This window comes from Desmodus rotundus, chromosome 5, assembly GCF_022682495.2.
Source record: "Desmodus rotundus isolate HL8 chromosome 5, HLdesRot8A.1, whole genome shotgun sequence".
Taxonomy (NCBI): Eukaryota; Metazoa; Chordata; class Mammalia; order Chiroptera; family Phyllostomidae; genus Desmodus; species Desmodus rotundus.
In genome coordinates, this window is record NC_071391.1 from 80,571,999 (window position 1) to 80,593,405 (window position 21,407).

Genomic DNA, 21,407 nt, shown 5'->3' on the forward strand with positions numbered 1-21,407 from the left:
AGAAATAACTTCCATAAATACAATATTTTGATAAATATTTTCCTGTCAATGTTTTATTCCTATAGTTATACTTTATAGAATCTTTATTTGGGTTTTAAAGTAAAACATATAAGCACTTCCTAATCCATCAGTTTTAGGCAAAATTATTTGCTTATGCCCTGTGTTTTTCAAATACTGTATATTTTCTATAACATTTGCATATTTAGTGGTAGTTAGCTGTTTCTTTATTTCTTACTTATTTTCTGCTTTCTGTGTCTCTGCTGTTCATCTAGAAAATATCACCTAGACCATAAGAATTAACTGATAATACAAAATGTTGATAACAGTGACTTATATTGTGCATAGGATTTTTTTTTTTTTATCGTGTTAGTAGTGTTTAGGCTGCCTGAGGGCAAGGCCTCTGCGGTTCCGTCTTCTAGAGCATTTGCACACAGTAGAAAAACCTTATGAATGCGTTCTTATTGTTAAAGGCCATATACTACTTTAAATATTAATAATCTGCTGATGTGGGTAGGATGAACAAAAGCCAGTACGTGGTTAAGAGATGAACACAATAATGCAGAGTAAATAACACAATTCTTGGTACCTAAATGTTTTTAAATTAACTTAGAATGCATGATGTGATTTCTTGAGGAGCTATACATATTTGCCTTGTAAGAATATAATTAATCTTAACCACCCCCCTAAACAGGGGAAGGATATTATAGAAGTGGATTTTCTACCAAGTTAAGTTTTTAAAATCTTTCAAGAGCAAAACATTTATTTCAACTATTTTAAATGGGAGAATGTATACAAATACATTATATTTTTCTACCTTAATATAATATATATGTTGTTTGTAATGTCATTTATTATGAAATATAGTAATAGCTGCCATTTATTGGGTATTAACTCTATGCCAGGCATAGTATTTAGCAGTTACATTATCTGATTTAGTTTTATAACAATTCTATATGGTTTACACTTGTTGTTTTGCCTGTCTTCCAGGTGATGGAGCTCATGCCTGGAGATGTTAACGTTACCAAGGTTATTGAGATTTCTGATTTATCCTGAACTAAATAGCGATACTTGTTACACTTTTTTTTTTTAAGATGTTGGGGACAGCAGGACTCCATGCTTTATATTGATTTATATCAATGATTTTTTTGGTGTTTTCTCCTTAATGTTAGCTGTTCCTTACTGACATTGTCACTCTCTCTAATACACAGCAGATACCTGCTGTGGACTATGAAACTGAATAATAACTGCTAATATTATGTCTAGAATAAAAGTATTTGGGCGGTGATTAAAGGCTTTTGGGATGCTGAGATAGTCTAGGTTGCAAAACTGAAAGACTACTGTATGGAGAGAACAGGTAGGACCTCTGAAATCAGCTAAATTTGGACTTGAGTTCCAGCTCTGACCTGGCTGTGATTCTAGGCAAGACCGAGTTTCTTTTTGATTTCTCACCCATCAAACACTAATCACTTTCAGAGAGTTGTTTTTACTGATTCAGGATAATAAGTGTAAATGCTCCTAGCACATAGAAGGCACCTAATATTATTATAAAATGATTTAACAATCTCCATTGATTTGATTGGACAGAAATTTTATTTTTTCTGTCTACTTATTCACTGGCCCTTAATTGTGTTCTGAGTAACTGGGATTACCAGATATGAAATTTCTATAAAATCAAGTTCACTGTTACTGCTTTTAATGTCAGTTTATATTTTAGATTTTTTGAAGGGCCTTCAAATCTATTACCTCATGTCTTTTAGGGTGAGGCTAAAATTAGTTTTTGTTCTTTGTTCTTAGTCATCTGTACTCATTTCCTATTCAAAATTATGTGGGCTTAATTTTATCCTTATTCTGTGACTTGGTGTGTTTCAAATCTTAGGTTTTTTTGTACATTACAGTGAGCAGGTTTTCCCAAATAATTGAAGCTGCCTCCTAATTGTTTTCTTTGATTGCCCCTCTCAGTCCCACTTAGTTGATTGATTATGTATTAGTACTTTTTTTGGAGTTTTGCTATAATTTTAAATGATTAATACAGCCCTGGCCAGTGTGGCTCAATTGGTTAAGTGTTGTCCCATAAACCAAAAGGTCATGGGTTCCTTCTCTGGTCAGGGCACATACCTAGGCTGCGGATTTGGTCCCCAGTTGGGGCAGTTATGGGAGACAACCAGTTGATGTTTTTCTCATATTGATGTTATTAGTCAATCAGTATCAGTATCCCACTCCCTCTCTCTGTCTCTGTCTCCCTCTCTCTCTTTGGAATCAATAAATGTATCCTTGGATGAAGATTTAAAAAAAAAAGGTTAGTACAGCTCTAAAAAGCTTTAAATGTACAGTAAGTTATTTTGATAAAGCAGGTATTTCTCTTTTTGCTAAGATAAAAAAGTGCCTTAAGTAACATAAAAATCATGGAGTAAAGTGTTAAAATTAGCAATATCATACATAGGAAAACAGTTTTAAATAGAGGAAGTGTTTTCTAAACTGCATTTCTGTTACTTTGACTACATTTTATCTTTTAAAATTAAATTTTGAGCTTAATATTTCAATGTGTGCATTTTATCACATTTTTCAAATACAGTCAAAGTATAAAATGATAATGAAAATCATCTACAGTTCTCACCTAGTGATATAAGTTGAAGCATTGGTATCAGTGTTTTCATTTAAAAAAAAAAATCTTAATATAAACACACCCTTTAAAAAAGTTAAATTCATCTGTAGTTTCACTCAATATATCATGTTTCCCCATGTCATTAAATATACTTTCAGTATTATTGGCCAAATGACTTCCCAACATAGTTAAGTAGTACAATATAATAAAGTTCATATTGTTGAGTATTTAGAGTGTGACAAGGTTTTTTGTTGTAAACAACAGTGTAATGTTCATGTGTATCGACCTTAGTACACACTGATGAATAAATTTTTTTAACAAATGCCTATATGAGACCATGCGGATTGCCATCTAGCAAAGTTGCACCAATGTATATTTTTACCAGCAATACCGTTCTCTGCTCTCATCACCGTTTCCCCTCACGACCTGTCTTCGTTATTTTGATAGATAAGAGTGAGCATGATAGTGCTAAGAAACCTATTCTGTAGAGTCAGAAAGACTGAGTGTGAGTTCTGTTCTGACACTTACTGGCACTGTGATCTTGGGCAGATTTCTTAATTTCCCTAGGCTTTAGTTTCTTTGTGTATAAAATTGGGCCAATAGTACCCATTACCATGGTAGTATTATGTAATATTATGTAATACTGTGATTGTGGAGATTAACTGATTATGTATCATTGAAACACTTAAGACCTTTAGAGATGTTAGAATGAGATTTATCAAGAATGAGATTTTCCCTCCTTATATTTTATACTTGGTATACCCATATTTTTACCTGGTAGTAGCTGATGTAATGGAAAGTTATTCATTTTTAAATACCCATCTAGCTCCCTTACTGAACTCTTTTATACAATGTTAATTAAATTGAAGGTCTTACTCCAACACTTTTCTACTTAAGTCTCTTGATTTTTAGGATATATAATAGTGAACCAATAACATCAGTTTTTTTTAAATATTGTAATTATTTTTTTCTTGTCTTACTACATTTGTTGAAATCAAAGAATAGTATTAATAGTAGGCATTTGGGCTTATTATTTTAATGGGAATTCCTCTCTGGTATTTTTTTAAAATGCTGATGGCTGTTGTTGTTTTTTTTTTAAATGAAATGCTAACTTTATATAAAATTTTATGTTAGGTCATATGATAATTTGACAATAATTTTGATAGCTGCAAAGGAAATGAAACACCAGCAAGATTTATGTAAGAAGCTGTGTCATCCTGTACATTTAGAATCAGAAAAATAAAACTCTAGTAACAAAAGCAATAGTGTTTTATTAGGTAAAATCTGAACAATAATCTTTTTTTTTTAGGTGTCCCCTGCTTTTATACATATATTTCTGAAAATATAAAAGTTAAATGTGAGAAACTTTAAGATAGAAACATAAAATTTAAATGTAGTAAGGCTTAAAATTTACTGTTTTCAGCTCATTTAATGATTACGTTCTTGTCTCAGTGATACAAACTTTGAGACCTACTCTTATTTTCACTATTGTCCACTGTTGCAGCATTTATAAAATATTATCAAAAGGAAATGAAATAGTTTTGCCCTCTGGAATCAAACTCTTTATTCAAATGAAGTCTTAAAATCAAGGTCCCAATGCCATCTTTACTCAGCCTCTTAGGCATCTTTCAAAACACTCTTTGGAAACTACTGCCCCCCTCAAAAAACAGATTCAAACAATTTAAAACTCCCCACAATGACAGTGCTGCTGAAATTGAAATTTTCAGAGGCTAGCAGGAAGACCACCTTTTGATATGAGGGTTTTTTTGAGCAGTTTTTATATGGATGTCCTAAGTTAGAATGTTTTTTAAAATGATTAAGCATAGCAACATAAACTACATGAAAATAGAGTATACACAAATTTAAGTAGTGTCTATCTTTATGTTACTAAAATTTTGGTTCTGGAGTCTTTTTTTCCCTACAGTTTTCGATCCACCCAAGACTATATTTTTAAATACCATCTACATGCTGATGACTACCACATTTCTATCTCCAGCCCTGACTTCTCTCTTTTTATACAGCTGTCTTGTGGACAGTTCTACTTGGATAGCTATTGGTATTTGAAATGAAAATTATCTAAAACAGAATTTTCATCCTTCCAATTTGTTCCTTTCCAAATCTTCTCAGCTGCTCAAACTAAAAATCTAGCAGTTCTTGATTCCTCGTGTTCCTCCTTCATCTTCCCCACCCAATCCAACACAAGTCTTTAGTTAATGCATGTAATGAATTGAATTAACAAGGTTGCTCAGTATTACAAATATCTATTATAGAATAAAATCTACCTGCTTAATATGTATCATTATAATTTGATTTACTACATAAGTTACCTTTCTTAAATTTAGAACTTTTGTATATAGTATATGTAAGCCTGTCCATACATTTGGTTAGTTTTTGTTCCATCTTTGTTGTGTTTTTGCCAACAGAATTATGCTAGCCTTATAAACCAGTTTGAATGCTTTCCATTTCTTCAGTGCCCTAGAATAATCTAAGTAACATAGGAGTTGCTGGATGCTTTTAGGTTTTTCTAGAACATAGCTATGAAACCTACAGGTCTAGCATCATTTGTCAGGAATATAATAGAGGGTATATGTCATTTTAAAAATTATATTTTATTGATTATGCTATTACAGTTGTCCCAGTTTTTCCCCCTTTGCTCCCCTCCACCCTGCACTCCCCTCTCTCAGGCAATCCCTACAACATTGTTCATGTCTATGGATCATGCATATAAGTTCTTTGGCCTCTCCGTGTCCCATACTGTACTGTACATCCCCATGGCTATTCTGTAACTACCCGTTTGTACTTCTTAATCCCTTCACTGATTCATTCATTCTCCCACGCCCCTCTCCCATCTGGCAACCATCACAACACAGTTCGTATACATGATTCTGTCTCTGTTCATCTCATTTGCTTAGTTTGTTGTTTAGATTCCATTGTTGAGAGATTGCCATTGTTATTTATTGTTATTTGTTGTTATTTATTGCCATTTTGTTGCTCATAATTTAGATCTTCTTTTTCTTAAATAAGTCCCTTTAACATTTCATGTAATAATGGTTTGGTGATGTTGAACTCCTTCAGTTTTTTCTTGTCTGGGAAGCTCAGTGCCCTTCCATTCCTAATGATAGCTTTGCTGGGCTATGGTGATATAGGTTGTAGGTCCCTACTTTTCATGACTTTCAATATTTCTTGCCAATCCCTTCCAAAGTTTCTTTTGAGAAATTAACTGACAGTCTTATGGGAACTCCCCTGTAGGTAACTGACTGCTTTTCTCTTGCTGTTTTTAAGATTCTTTATCTTTAAGCTTTGGCATTTTAATTATGATGTGTCTTGGAGTGGGCCTCTTTGTATCCATCTTGTTTGGGACTCTCTGTGCTTCCTAGACCTGCATGTGTATTCCCTTCACCAAATCAGGGAAGTTTTCTTTCATTATTTTTTCAAATAGATTTCCAATTTCTTGCTCTTTCTCTTCAGGGACCACTATGATGTGAATGTTGGAGTGCTTGAAGTAGTCCCAAAGGTTGCTTACACTATGTTCATTTTGGGGGATTCTTTTTTCTCCCTGTTGTTCTGATTGGTTGTATTTTGCTTCCTTATGTTCCAAATCATTGATTTGATTCTTGGCTTCATCCACTCTAGTGTTGCTTCCCTGTAAATTGTTCTTTATTTCAATTAGTGGATCCTTCATTTCTGACTGGACCTTTTTCATGCTGTTGAGGTCCTCACTAAGTTCCTTGAGAATCCTCAAACCAGTGTTTTGAACTCTGCCTCTGATAGATTGCTTAACTCCTTTTGTTTAATTCTTTTTCTGGAGTTTTGATCTATTCTTTTATTTGGGCCATGTTTTTTTATCTCCTCATTTTGGCAGCCTCCCTGTGTTTGTTTCTGTGCTTAGCTAGAGCTGCTTTGACTCCGTGTCCTGGTAGCATGGCCTAATGTAGTAGGTGTCCTGTAGGGCCAGTGGCACAGCCTCCCCTATCACCAAGCTGGGTACTGGAGGTGCGCCCTTTGTGTGGACTGAATACACCCTCCTCTTGTCGTTGAGCCTTGACTGCTGTTGGCTAATCAATAGAAGGGGTTTACCTAGATTAGTCAGCTGCAAGGATTAACTGTGACCACTTAACCACCCACCTCCATCTCTGCCCTCAGTGAAGGATCCACTATGCAGGGGCAGAGTAGTGGTGCTCCAGTGTGATCTGTAGCTGTCCAGTAGGTGCCCAGGCCCTGAGGTGCCTTGAGTGGTGCAGGCCAAGGTCAGCCCCTACCAGTGTTTGCCTGGGGCTACCCTGCCTGAGCTATAAAGCAATCTGAGATGGCTGCTACTTGTGCTGGGCTTGGAGAGTCCCAGGCAAAGTCAAGCTGTGAATCTAGGCTGGCTGCTGCTAGTACCAGTACTGGGGCCACTTAACAAGAGGTACGGGGGCTGGGAACTCACTGAGGCTGGCTCTTGCTTGTTTGAGAGGATTTAGGAAGTTGTGAAGCATGAGCCAAGACCAACCATTCATATGGAAAAGTCACTTTTAACAGCTGGGTGGATCCATAAGATGGGTGGGATGGAATCTCAGGATCTCCGGAGCAGGGCAAGCAGTGTTAGTCAAGTTGTTGGAGTCTCATATATGCCCCCCGCCTTGTTGGCTCTGTAGCTGTGTTGGGGGAGGGTTCAGAAAAGGTACAATGGCCTCTACTTGCCTTTCTGTCTGGGAAAAAGCTGTCCCCCAGCTCTTGCCTTGATGCTAGACACTTCAGTCTTTCCCCGTATCCCACTGGTGCCTTTCAACTGCTACCCCAGTGCTGGAGCTCAGAGGGAGTGAGTCTTAGTAAGTCCATGTAGGGGCTCTTTAAGAGGAACTGCTTGGGACCCCAGAATTTCTTCCACTGATTCAATCCCCACTGGTTTTTGCAGCCAGAAGTTATTGGGACTTATCTTACTAGAACCCTGGTGTGGGGCTAGGATGCCTTGTTCCCGAGATGTCCCTCCCAAATTTTTATCTACCACACATGGGTATGGGACAAGCTCACTCCACATCTCCATCCTTCTAACCAGTCTGGATGGATGTGGTTTCTTTAATTCTGTAGTTGTCAGATTTCCATTCAACTAGATTTCTGATGGTTCTGAGTGGTGGTGGTTCTATAGTTTAGTTGTAATTTTGATGTGGTTGTACGAGGAGGTGAGCCGTGTGTACTTACCTATGCTGCCATCTTGACTGGAATTCGAGGGTACATATCTTTAACAGTTTTTATTTCTTCCATGGTTATTCATACTTGCAGTCTTTTCTTAAATTAGCTTTAATTATGGATTCTTGAATTATTGGCATAAATATTTATGCAGAGAATGCCTTCTATGTCATTGAATATTACATTTGTAATATTACATATTTGCAGGGTTCCCCAACCTGTTGGTCAAACTTTTAGGAGGTTAGTCATTCATTCATCATTTAGAACCAGCTCTCCATGTTACTAACCAGTTCTTTTTTTTTTTCCTAATTTGTTTGTGCTTTTAATTTTTATTCTTTTGCCCACCTTTATTTTGTTTGGTTTGCTCATTTTAACCTTTCCAATTTAAATATTAAATTCCTTTATTTCTTGTTTTTTATTAAATATATTTACACTATTTTTTCTTTGAGTATCAGTTTGGCCACATTCTATAGGCTATAATTTTATTGTCATCTAATTCTAAATGGCTACAATTTTAGTCTTTATTTTTTTTTTAACTACAAAGTTATTTGGAAGAGAGTTTTAATTCACAGGAAGTGGGTTTTGAGGGTGGGGGTTTAATTTGTTTTTAGCTGTCTTCTGCTAACTTCTCATTTTTTGTTTCATGGTCAAAGTGTTTCCATTCTGTTGGTTTGAATTTTTTCCTAAGACTTGAAAAGGTAGGCTCGCCCAAAGATCTGTCTTCATCGCAACTTTGAAGTTAAACAACTCATAATGAATTATTTGAGTACTTGAGATAAGGGTCATTTTTATTGTTTTTGTTTAAATACTGTATACCCTGGAGTTTAATGCAATCATCATCATTTAAGGCCTGTGGATAAGAGAAGTAAATCTAATGCTTCGGATTGTTGGGGCTTTTTGTCATGTTTGTGTAAGGGCTGAGTGGTGTAACTTTCGAAATAAGCTGATTTCCCAGTTTGTTTTAAAAGTATTTGAGTTCCTTAAATGGGGTTTCTCTGCGTTTGGATCTTCTCGTCTCCTCCCCTGGTGTGCTCCCTTCTGTGTGTTTCCTAGGATCTCTATGGGGTTGGAAGAGTCAGAGCGTCTGTGGTTCCGCCACAGCCCTGCCTATGCTCTCTACCAATGTAATTATAGTTCAGAGAGCATCTTCTGACTCCTTCCCACTTTCACCCCCAAGATTCTAAAGCTTTGAGGGAAAAAATTAATTCTTTTTTCCTGACCTGTTTATGGATGGGATGAATAAAATAGCCAAGGAATAGCAGAATTACAGGAATTAACTCCACATTCTTGCAAATGGAGAGTGATGGCAATTCTTGAAATTCTTGTAAGAAAATTAACCAAGTACTTTTTTTCTGAAGAAAAGAATTCTTCAAATCATTGCCCTTTTATTTTTTCTTAAGGTATCTTTTTTCATCGTTCTTTCAGGTCTTTCTGTTACATTAAAGAGAGATTCTCAGATTGGTCTAAATGTCATTAAAACCTCCCTTTTGACTAAGAACATCAGCAAGGAACCACAGGCAGCTCATGTTTGAAGTCAAATTCTGATCCACAAATTAGAAAGATTTTCCAAATTAAGAAAAAGACTATATTCGGAGTATAGGTAGTATATGGTTAAAGTATGGTTTTGAAAAAATATCAGAAATTGGCATATAAGAACAATGTCACAAAATTAATTTTGTGGGTTTGGTTAAAGTAGGAAATTTTACTGCTGGCCTTGGTGGCTGGGAAGCATGTGCCAGGTTGGCAGCCTCAGCTTAACTTCCAGATCATCCCATGCTGTGATAGCACCTGAGTGCAAACGAGGCAGGTGGAGAAAGCACTTGGGAACTCCTGAGTGCCCGCCAGAAGCCAGAATGCCAGTTTGGCAAGTGCACTCTTAGGTGCTGAGTCTTGGGCCTGAGCATTCCTCAGAATAACAGGTAGATCATAAATGTTTATTTCCTACTTTGATAGCAAATGAGTACGTGATTTTTATGTGCATTTTAATTGGGTACTTACCTGACGATAAACACCTAAAATAGGCAGAACAGTTCAACATGGGTGTACATTTGATCAAAATTCTGAAATAATTTTCTTTTTAATGTATGATAGCCTCTTACTCAACTTTTTGTATTATCTCTTTAAAAGATAATCAGAATTATAATATAAAAAAAACAGCCCTTTCCTTATTTTAGAAATACTGGTTCTGAAGACTGATTAATTTGTTTAATTGCCAAATCTTTGCTTCCCAATAGGTTAAGAACCTCGCCTAAGGGTGAGAAATGGAGTACACTGATTCTGTCCTCCGTGTACCTGCTTCTGTCCATGCATGTGCGCACTTCAACGCATACAAGAGGACAGCCACAGGCACAAGGAGATCAGGGGCCTGAAATAAGCTAAGATTCTTACGTTTAACAATCTCTTTATCTAAACAGTCATTTGGCTTAACAAGCTGCCCTTATAATATTCGTTGCACCTTCCTCAAGGATATTCATACTTAGATGTTTCATAGTTACTTTAAGCTTACAAGTATTCCAGTACCCTGACTGATCTTTCATTTGGAGTTTTGATTTTTTGGTAGGAGAGAGATTGGAAGAAGCAACTAGGATGGGAGTATTTAGACTGCCAGATGGCAGCATTAAGCCTCTAGGTATCCTGAGAGCTGGGGAAGAAGATTGAAGGTGGGATAGAAAAGGAGGCAGTGGAGCCACAAAAAAAGAACCTCCTGCTCCTTGAGGACTGGTAGTTCTGCCACATGTCTTTTTGCTCCCCTTTCCCTCTTCACTCCCAGTCAGTCCTGGCCCACTGGGTCGTATAGAGGCTGGGAAGTTTGTTGAGGGTGGTAGACAGGAGCACTTCACTCCTTTCCTTCTTTTTTTGTCTAAACTATTGTCCTTTTAATTATTGTCATTCGTTCCTTCATTCATGCACAGATGTGCATACCTTTTCCTCTCCTGCCCCATCAACTCCGTTCTCCTGGTTTAAAGTTCTAAAAGGAAAAAATAAAGAAAAAGAAAAACTTATGCTTTCCTCCCAACCCTAAAACTATCTTTCTATATCTTATTCCTTTCCTGACAGACTCATTAGAAGAATACATATGCTACCATCTCTTCTTTAGCACATACTTACCAAGATTTTTTTTCTTAACCAGGAGTTTTTAACCTGGGTTCTGTGGTTCCCCAAAGAGTCTGGAGATAGAATTTGGGCATTCGTTGATGCTAGGTGAGAAAAAAGTTTACATGTTTATATTCATATGCTCTAAGTGAAGTTATGAGAATTTTTAAATTCATAATTGTGAATGTAAGCAACAAAGCCAGTATTAATAACAGCTTATATGACTTTATCACCCATAGAAATCATAAATATTTCTCTATTATGTTGTAATAGAAGTAAATATTTTAAAGTATCATTTTCAACTTAACAACTACAAAATCATTGTGGTACCCTGGCTGGGTGGTTCAGTTGGTTGGCGCCTTGTCCTGTACACCGAAAAGGCTGTAGATTCCATCCCTGGTCAGGGCACATGCCTAGGTTGCGAGTTGGATCCCCAGTCAGGGCGTATACAGGAGGCAGTCTATCGATACTGCTCTTACATCAATGCCTCTCTCTCCTTCTCTCTGTCTCTCTGTCTCCCTTCCTCCCCCTCCTCCCTTCCTCCTCCTCTCTGTCTCTCCTTTCTTCCTCCCTCCCTTCCTCTTTCCCTAAAATCAATAAACATGTCTTTGGGTGAGGATTGAAAAAAAGAGCTAGTAGAACACAATTGTAGTCTTTGCCTGCATAATATTATTTTTTTCATAATATTTTCTCCATTTAATAATAAAGAGAAAAATTTTAGAATTAAGTTGAGAACATAAACTAATGAAAATGAGGTTTTCTATTTTTTTGTATCTCAGCTTCACTTTTAGTGTAAACTTTTCTAACACTTAATATTTGCTACATGCCAAGTACTAAGTTTTTATGTATATTAACTCTTTTAATCTTCATGACAACCCTGTACTGTTTGTGTTATCATCTCCATTTCATAGTTGAAGAAACTACGACACAGAGCAGTTCAATAACTCGTCCAGGTTACTTGGTTAGTGTGGGAGGGGGTGCATGGTAGGGTGTTGGTTCTTACATCCATAAGTTACAAGTTTTCCCTCTTGCTCACCTCTTGTCTTTGAACCACATGCTGGAGTAAACTCTTTCCTGACATTTACACCAAGGGTTCAGGGACGCGTTTCAGAATACCAGTAAACCAGAAAGAATAATGATGTCTTTCTACGAACACATGGCCCAATCTAGTCTAGCTCCCTTTGGTACACTGGGCATTTGGTTTGCCACTGAGAAAAAGTTTGGATGAAATACCATATCCCTTTCATAATGTCAGCAAAATAATGGTGCCCAAATGTGGCAAAGCAAATAAGTTAAAGAAAATGACAATCCAGTCTTATGATTATTGATATAAAAAGTTTTAGGGAAATACCAGCATATGTAAAAATCCTTTAAAAATGTAATCGTGTTACTGTAGTAGACAGTCTATTAATATACTTCATAGTATTAAGTCAAAGAAAAATTATAATCTTGCATGAAATCCACATTTTAGATTATTTTCCTAAATCTTTCATGAAGAAGGAAAATATATTTCCGTAAATGATTGTCAAAGGCTATATATAGTGTGGTATATATACATATAGATGGATATAAACATACAATTTCAGGTAGCTAACCCCTGTTGAGTGCTTAGGATATGCCTAGCACTGTTCCAGTATTTTATATTTATTAGCTCAGTACATTTCAAAATAACCATATAACAATATTTTTTACTGTTGAGGAAACTGAGGCATGGAGAGGTAAATTTGCCCAAGGTGATGTGTGTGGTGTGTGTGTGTGCCGTATATCTATGTGTGTGTACAGACTAACCAGCAATCAGTGTAATGCTTAAAACATTGGGAGCATTCCCATTACCATCAGGAACAACACAAAATAATCATTGTTTATTAATATTACAATGTAATGAGGTAAAAGTATGGAGCAAGAGATATAAAAATTGGTAAGGAAGACAATCTGGTGATTTCATTGTGTCTGGAAAACCTAAGAACCTCAATGAAACATTAACAGAAACATTAAGAGTTCACTGAAATACCTAATTCAGAAAAGTTTGTACAAGAATAAGAATAGAAATACTTATTTTTAGATAACATCAATAGCTAGATAGAAAATATAATGTGGAAAGAAAAACCCTCCATTGATTTATTGCAGCAAGAACAAAAGCAAAATATTTTAAGACAAGTTTAATAAGATTTATAAGTCCTCATTAAGAAATTTAGGTAACTCTATTGAAAGAAAGAAAATTTCAGTAAATTGTCTTTTTAAGCAGACACTACTGCAGCACAGTCTCCATCAAACTCTCAACAGCTTTTTGGTTAAAACTTGTCAAAGCAGTTCTAAAGTATCCAAAAGCATGTACATGCAAAAACAGCCAGGATAAAAATATGAAAATGAGAAGCACTAATGATAGAAGACTTGCACATGCAAGGTACCCTATATATTATAAATCTGCGGTTTTTAATATACGATACAGGAACAGAAATAAGTGAAGATCTATGTAACACAATTGGAAGTGTGGAAGTAGGCCAAGCTTATAAAACATTAGTATAAAATAGGATCACATCACTCTCTCTGCTCGAAGCCCATGGACGGAAAGCAATAGCATCAGCTGTGAGCTTGTTAGAATGTAGAATCGAAAACCACACCCCAGACTTCCTGAATCAGAGTCTTCAAGATCCTCGTACCTTCAGTTGCTATGTAAAGTTTGAGAAGCATTGCCCTTCAGAGTTCAACAGCACCTGGCTTCTCTTGTCCGTACTTTTCTGGCCTCATCGTCTGACTCATCCCCTGGCTCACTTGCTAGCTGTCTTACTAGCCACCTTGCTGATCATGAACACACTCTCTTCTCGGGGCTTTATACTTAATCCTCCCTGTTACATATTTCCATTCACTTCATTAGGTATCTGCACAAATATTACATTATCAGTGAAGACTTCCCTGATTCAAAGTTTCTTTGTAGGAAACACAGGATTAGGCTCCTGTGAACCTCAGGTCAAAACATTTTCATCGGTCAGTACATAACCTTGTTATAGGTGTCTTGCTTTTTAAAGACACCTTATTTAATATATATTGTTGATTCATTAACATTGAACTCACAACTAAGAGCACTATAACCCATGTGTAAAAAAGTTACTTAACACCTATTTTCTCCCTAAGGAACTTCACAACCTTGCACTTAGGAACAATAGATGCTTGGGGGCCATTTAAACAGCAAATTCACCTACAAATAGCACAAAAAAATGCAAAAAGTAGCACTAAATAGTCCTTTTTAGGACACTTGTTTATGGTATGAGAGCTGAAATGGGAAGGGAGAGCCTCACTTCATTCAGCCTCAGCTGGAATGTGTGACGTGGGCAACTCACATTTTCTGCCTTTCTGCCCAGGCACATGTCTGTAGAATGACTCCAAAGCACCACGAGTTTTAATTTTGGGGTTACAAATTTTACAAGTCATCAAATTTGCAAATACAGAATCCATGAGTAATAAGAACCCACTGTACATCATTCCTGTAATACTGGGTGTCATGCTCCCAGAATTATTTGCCATTCCGTTATTTATCAAGTCCTAACCATGTCAGGCCCTGTGCAAAACTTCAATAATCCAAAGGTTAGTCTAACAGTGTTCCAGGAAAGTTTTCATGGCAGGGTTGGTCTTTAGCTGAATCTTCAATAATAGTGGGTAGGATTTTAACATGCAAGGTGTGCAGAAAGTTGTTTTAGAAGAAAGAAACTTTAAATCAATGTTCTTAAACTTGGCTCCATATTAGAATCACCTGGCATATGGCCACACTTCACCCAAATGTTTTATGTTTTCCTGAGTTCCTTTACATTTAATATACTATTACACTCTCTTCTAGACCATTAATAAGAAGAGACAGACCTAATATAATGATAGAGCCCAATTTTAATTCTATTTGATAACAGTTATTTTTTTATAGCCTAAATCTGTGGATTTCACGTTAGCAACACTTTCGGTCAAGCAGCTTTGAGGTAGTTTGCTAAGCAGAATTATTTAATACCTAAAGAACAAGACATGCACCCATCATCAGCTGGTATGTGCAGCCTGAAAGTATTATTATGTGCAGATAAAAGCACCTACTAGGTACAAAGTGAGGAATGTCAGCTTTGGCCAACATGGCTCATTTGGTTGGAGCGTCATCCATAACCAAAGGTTTGGGGTTTGATTCTAGTCAGCATATATCAAGGTTGTGGGTTCAGTCCCCCATCTGGGCATGTGCAGCCAGTCGATTCCTCTCTCTTGCATCGATGTTTCTCGCTCTCCCTCTACCTCTCTCCAAGAGCAATGAAAAAATATCCTGTGGTGAGAATTAAAAACTATAATGAGGATAGCCAAAGTGGGAGATAATGTGGTATCCAGAGAGGAGTTGTGACTAGGCTTTAATGATGGTGTTGTAAATGTTGTCATTGCCATATAAGATAAAGTGTCATTTAACTACTATCCAGTTGTGATATAATTCTGAGAATGTCATATATTTTTTATATAAAGTTACACATTTTTGGTCAGTTTTCCCTCAGAGTTTCAGTTATACCTAATATACCTGTGTTTTGTTAATATGGATGATATCATGTGCTTTCTACCTCTCTTAAAATCATATACTATGTCCCTTTTTTCCTCAGGAATTTTCTCTCTACGACTCCCCATATATTAGTTGCTTTAGTAACCTATTACATCAGCATTTTGGATGTGATTTCTATTCCTTAACCTTTACTAAAATTCTTTGTTTCTTGAGTATTTACAAGTTTTATAGGAATTTAAGATAATCTGTTTAAAGACTTCTAATGAAATTTTTTAAATACTGTATGGGAAGCTAATCACTGGGAAATATTTGAAGTCTAGGAATATGTGTTACGTTGTCACTTAAATTACTATGGAGAATTTCTTTGTTTTTAGACCACTGGAAAGAAAAACTGTTTTGTAGATTTATTCAGTATCTATCTCTGAACCCTAAAGATAGCTAAAAGCGGCTGCTCTTAGTGACGTGGCACAGAAAGATTTTTTTTTTATCAAACCCTAAGACTTTTTACTTTGAGGATCTTTATCTTCTTTCTTTATTACAGATTTAAAAAAAAAACTTTATATGTATTTTAAAAGTAGTCTGACCAGAGTTAATGTATGTAAGTCTTTTTATCACCTTTTTTCTTAATAGTTCTTTATAACAAAACTTTTTCTTGTTGAATATTGTGTGAGCAGGTCTTTTTTCTGCCTTAGTTCTGAACCACCTGAGAAATAGACAAAGAAGCCAGGCAGGTGGACATCAAAATGGCAGCTTTATTTATTTTTTTGATAGAACTATTGTAGAACACGACTTGAGATCACAGCACAAAGGGCTTAGTTACATTGAACCCCCAAATTAGAAAGATTTCACCACTCAGCCTGAGGCAGTGCTGGAGAACAGAGGGACCATATACTCCACCTGGACAGATCCTGAAGCAGTTTGTGAGTCAGGCTGGGCTTTGCTCTCGCAGTTCCTCTTCCCAGATTTACCCACCAGATTACTGTAGCCATCCTCCAGTGAGGAGGCAGAGGCCCGAGTGTTACTCCAACAGATGCCACTCTAGGTGGGAAGTCGCAGCCAGAGGAGACGTCAGGAAAAGGCCTCTCATCCCTGAGAGGCTTGAGCTCACTCGATTCCACAGCTGCCTGTAATGGGGAAAGCAGCCCCTTGGTAGAACCAGGGCTACAGGAGCATTGCGGATAGCTGAAGGCTCTTTGATAAGGTGGCTTTGTCACAAAATAGAAATAAAAATTAGCAGGGAAGCATTTTTGTTCATATGAATGCCTGCATTCATATTTGCAGGAGCCTGGCTTTTTTTACTGGTCATATTTTTCACTCAGATGTCTTCTAGATAACAGCACATTGCCGCACAAATAGGTTTCTTCCATGTGGATTATGTAAGGCTCTGCCCTCGAGTTTACAGCCTGGTTCATTAGTAAGTGCTTGTATTATGCAGTACAGACTCTTCATGCTGTAGAAATTCAAAGGAGTTGGGCCTCAATAAAAACTGAACCAGTCCAGGAAGGTTTTAGGGAAAATTAAACCTTGAGCTGGGCTCAGAATAGCAGATGATATGGGTAGAGGCAGTGCAAGAGAACACTTCAGTTAACTTCACTTGTGCTATCCCTTCACCTTCAGTGAAAAGGGAAATAAGATTGCAGGGCCAACAGGGGCCCAGGCTGTAGCAACAATCTTGAAAACAAAGCAGAGAACCAGAGATTTATGATTTGCTGCTGTGACTTTTTTTTAAGCATAAGAGTGGTGTCTGTGAAAATCACTTTGGCAGGCATGTGCTTAGGGGTTATTCAAGGAAGGAGTAACTTAAGTAATGAAAGTAACAAAGAAAAGAAAGTAACAAAGAAAGACCCAAAGAATATAAAATATATTGAAGCTTTCGTGGCCCATCTGACTTCCTAAATATAATAACCCAGAGATTAGAGTTAGTGCCTGATTGGTTTTGCTCCATTCTTTTATACCATTTGTATAAATTAGGTTTTTTGTTGGTTGATTAGTCTGTATTTTTAACCCCCCAAAATAATTTTTTAACTTTTGAGGGACAATTGGTAAAACTTGATATAACAATCTTACTTTTATGATGTTATTGTTAGGCTTGACAGACATTGCATATTAAAGGGGAACAAACCCAATTAGGAGAAAGGTACCAGGAAGAGGGCTTGGATCACCACTGACAAAGATTGATTCCAAACACTAGAGTCAAAGCTTACAAGTATCACATTCATACCTCAACCAGCGTACAAGGTACTGTCATACGGTTGAAGTTTCAGATGTTAGACACGTCCTTAGCACTGACCGATTTTAGTGTCTACCTAAAACTACACTGTCTTGTTTTCATCTGTCGTAACTGCACAGTCGTTTATGGCAGTGATCGAAGCAGAGCCAGCCCCTGTTGGTTGGCACTGGCTATACAGTGGGAAGTGGACTAGGGCAGTGTAAGAGAGACGGGCTCGGGCCACCCTTTCACCCAGATGTTTTAATGTGCTTAACATTATCCAATACTAGCAACCCAAAGAGTCTAAATACCACAGCAGGATTTGATTAGCTTTTTCAGATCACTGCCTTTATTTGCTGTTGCAAAAAAGCTTAATCCAGTGCTAGAGATCAGGCTGCCTGCTGAGCTCTTGGGTAGTTTTCTCTCATTCTTTGTGTTCACAGTGGCAGGAATTAGTGAGAAGAGTCCTCCTCCTGAATTAAAGCTATAAAACAGCAACTATAGTAGCAAGGGATAAGAAGAAGAAAGAGAACCCAAGGGAAAGGAGAAGGCTGTCTATTCATACTAAAGAGTTTCCTTTGTATACACAAAAGAAAAAGTTTTTAATGTGAATTCATAAATATTTTCTCACTAGTCAGTGTATAGATTAAGTTTTATGAGGTTTTGGTTTTAACTATTTTGCATGAATATGTATTTGTCATTTTTATCTTTTTTAATCAAACTCAGTTTTACCAGAAGTATACTTGATAAACCATACTGGTTGGTGGCTTTAATTTTTTTTTTTTTTAAGAAAGAGGGGAGGAGAGGGAGAAAGAGGGAGAGAAACATCAATGTGTGGTTGCCTCTCATGTGCCCCCAACTGGGGACCTGGCCCACAACCCAGGCATGTGCCCTGACTGGGAATCAAACCAGCGACCCTTTGCTTCACAGTCCCGTGCTCGATCCACTGAGCTGCACCAGCCAGGGCCTGGCAGTTTTGATTTATCTTTCCTACTCCTTTCAGGGCTGGTACCTTTTACTCATGAAATTTCAAAAAGAAGTACCACCGTACCACCAAAAAAATGATAAATTCTATTTTCCTGCATTTCTTTAAAGTTCATATGATTACCCAAGACATAAAATTTGAATTCTGTATAATTCACTTTATAATTTCCAATAAACTATATAATACTAGAGACTCTTTATCTTTAATGGGCCTATGAAATGAGACCATGGGCTTAACTATTGCAGAAGCATTACTGTAACCCTTGGCACACAAAAAGAGAATAGTTCTTGCTCTAGAAGTTAGTATGTCATTCAAAATCAAACAATTTCATTTAGTTAAAAATATTTTTAGATTTTTAAATTTTCTAATATTTTGAGATGACATACTTTCAAGCTCTTTTGAGGAAAAATATCTATAGACAAATGGTGTCTACTATATCATACTTTGTTTCAATTTTTTCTGAAAACAACAATTTTTAGTAGGCATAAGGAATGCTTTTCATGAGATAACTGAAAAATTTTACCCATATAGAGTACACATTCCTCTTAGTACAGAGAGAAGAGCTTATTGACATTTGAGTGGGCACAATAAAGACATGGTCAAGAGTCCCAACCCGTGTGATATTTTTCCAAATATTCACAAATAATCTTAACTATGAGTAGTCTCTGAATGTGTGTGAAAGGAGAGGCTATAGATTGTAGAGATGTAGATTGTTTGGGGTGCTCTAACTGAATTTTATATCTTCAGAGTTCACAATTATATGTGTAGTGGAAAAGCCTAGGCTCTGCCTACATCACACTATGTCAAAAAAAATTGTATTAAGAACAGTTTTTTGCCTTTTTAAAAAATTTTCACTGGAATGAAAAGGGGGTGCTAGTATATGGGTGTGTGCTATATCACATAAGTACATACGTAGTAGGACAGTTCTAGATTCCCTTTTCCTGGAGTGGGGAAATTTTCTCACATCCGGTGTGTAAATTTTGGCTGAATTTTTTCATCATCAGAGGCCACCTAAGATATAACTTATGCAGCCTTCAAACGCAGGTAGTCCATTGCATTATAAATACTGCAGTATGAAACTCTGCAATAAATCAGGGATAACAAGCTCTCTCTCTGAGGGCTCTGGTTTTAGTATACTTTCCTTCAAAAAAAAATCACAATATTTCTTCTTTGTAAAGTTTATTAGTTACTGAACTAGAATATGAATATTACATCTTACAAATGTTATGAAGTACAAATACTTTTACCAGATACAAAGGTTTTGCTTTTATTTAATTGCATGATTAATGGTATCCATCATAAAAGAATTTTATGCTACTATTTGACATACAGAAGATGGACTGGCTGGTGATTTTAGGTTGAAGTAAGTGTTGTCTATATGTACATTTCAGATGAGTCATTTGGCACAAAGCTGCACCTAACTTGTTTTATTGAATACCTTACTACAGTATAATTTAGGGAACTTACTTTTAAAAATCAGTTCTGTTCATAAGCCCTTAGATCTTTTTCTTTTGCAATGTTATTTTCATCATCTCTTTTTTCTATTTATTGCAACAAATTAACCAATACTTCAGATTTCCCAGTATTTCCAGGCAAGTAGTTTCGTTACAACCTTCTGTCTCTTGTCACCAATAACTCATTCATTACAGAAACGAGATTGCTACTTTGACACATCTCCTTTTCTTTATTTCTCAAGAACAAAAAGCTATACTAGAGTATAGCCTCAACTTTTTGGAAACATGCAACTTTTACTACTTTAAATATAATTGGTTTCTTTGTTTCATGCATTAAAAACAAGGAGGAAAAGCTGATGTCTGCCCAAGCCAGGTGTTTCTTGTTGGCAGCCTGCTCTCTAATGACTGTTCTCAAAGAGCAGCTGCCTACTAGTCAGCTTTGTATGGCCTATTGTTGCCTCACACCCCTTGTTAATATACATGCTGCCCAGGCCGACCCCAAGAGTGACATCAACTTGCTTATCTTAAAAACCTGGATGCAGGGTGCTGAGGTTGGCTTGCATCTGCCTAGCCAGCTAATTGTGAGCTTTCTGGACTATGATTGGCTGTTATTCCACTCTGTAGTAGGTTAAGCAAAGACATTGCCATTCCATCTGTTCAACCATTCATTGTTCTTCTTGCCTGCCTGGAAGTCTGCGGCTAAAATAGTGTTAAGGAGTTACTGCTGAAGCTGCTACAGAAACCAATGTCTTTGTATTTTCCTGCTAACGTGAGTATCTGTGCTACTTAATGCCTTGGAAGTTAAACTTTAGTAAATATTCGAAGTTTTAATTTGAACTCTAAAGGATAGAAAGCACCTCAAATGAAAAGAAAGCCTTCAAGTTACCACATAGTGCCAAAATACCAGAAAATTAAAATCTTTGTGTAAATATGTGAAGCATATTTTTTATATTTTTAAACTCTGGAGTTTTATAATTACAGCTTCATGAGCATTTGCAAGGCATTAGACATGGAATGTTATCATTTTGGTACTTAAAGAAAACTGAGAACATGTTATGATAGTTTGATAGACAATGAATTTAGATTTTATCTTGTCACATTTTTGTTTCTTTAGGTGTCACTGTCAGCCCTACGTACCGTATAGCAATACTAAGATTTGATAGATTTTTTTCCATTGTCTTAAAAACCTAGCTCGGGGAGATGGATTGATGTAGGTAGATGTTTCAAACAACTTGTCTTAAATATGATCATTAAGCATCCAATTGCTTTATCAGCTGTTTCAATATTCACAGAGTTACTAATTTCTTCTCTCCCATCTTTTTGTTTCCTTGCACTAGTTCCAGATATTAGATTGAAGATGTCATTTCAAGAACTGTTGCTTT

The 21,407-nt window shown here is 36.5% G+C and overlaps 1 protein-coding gene across 6 annotated transcripts in view; it reads left to right on the forward strand.

The window, feature by feature from the left end:
• The window catches only part of ZC3H12C (zinc finger CCCH-type containing 12C), a 63,135-nt gene that overhangs the window by 5,057 nt on the left and 36,671 nt on the right, over positions 1–21,407 (forward strand). Inside the window, exon 2 of one of the 6 annotated variants that reach the window (XM_053925007.1) lies at positions 988–1,026. The exons of 3 other annotated variants lie outside the window; for them this stretch is intronic. In XM_053925007.1, the coding sequence (XP_053780982.1) occupies positions 988–1,026 (39 nt within the window). Of the gene's footprint in view, positions 1–987; positions 1,027–10,901; positions 10,973–20,631; positions 20,795–21,407 lie in introns of those variants that run through there. 2 more of the 6 variants (XM_053925009.1, XM_024570850.4) reach the window with 2 other exon arrangements.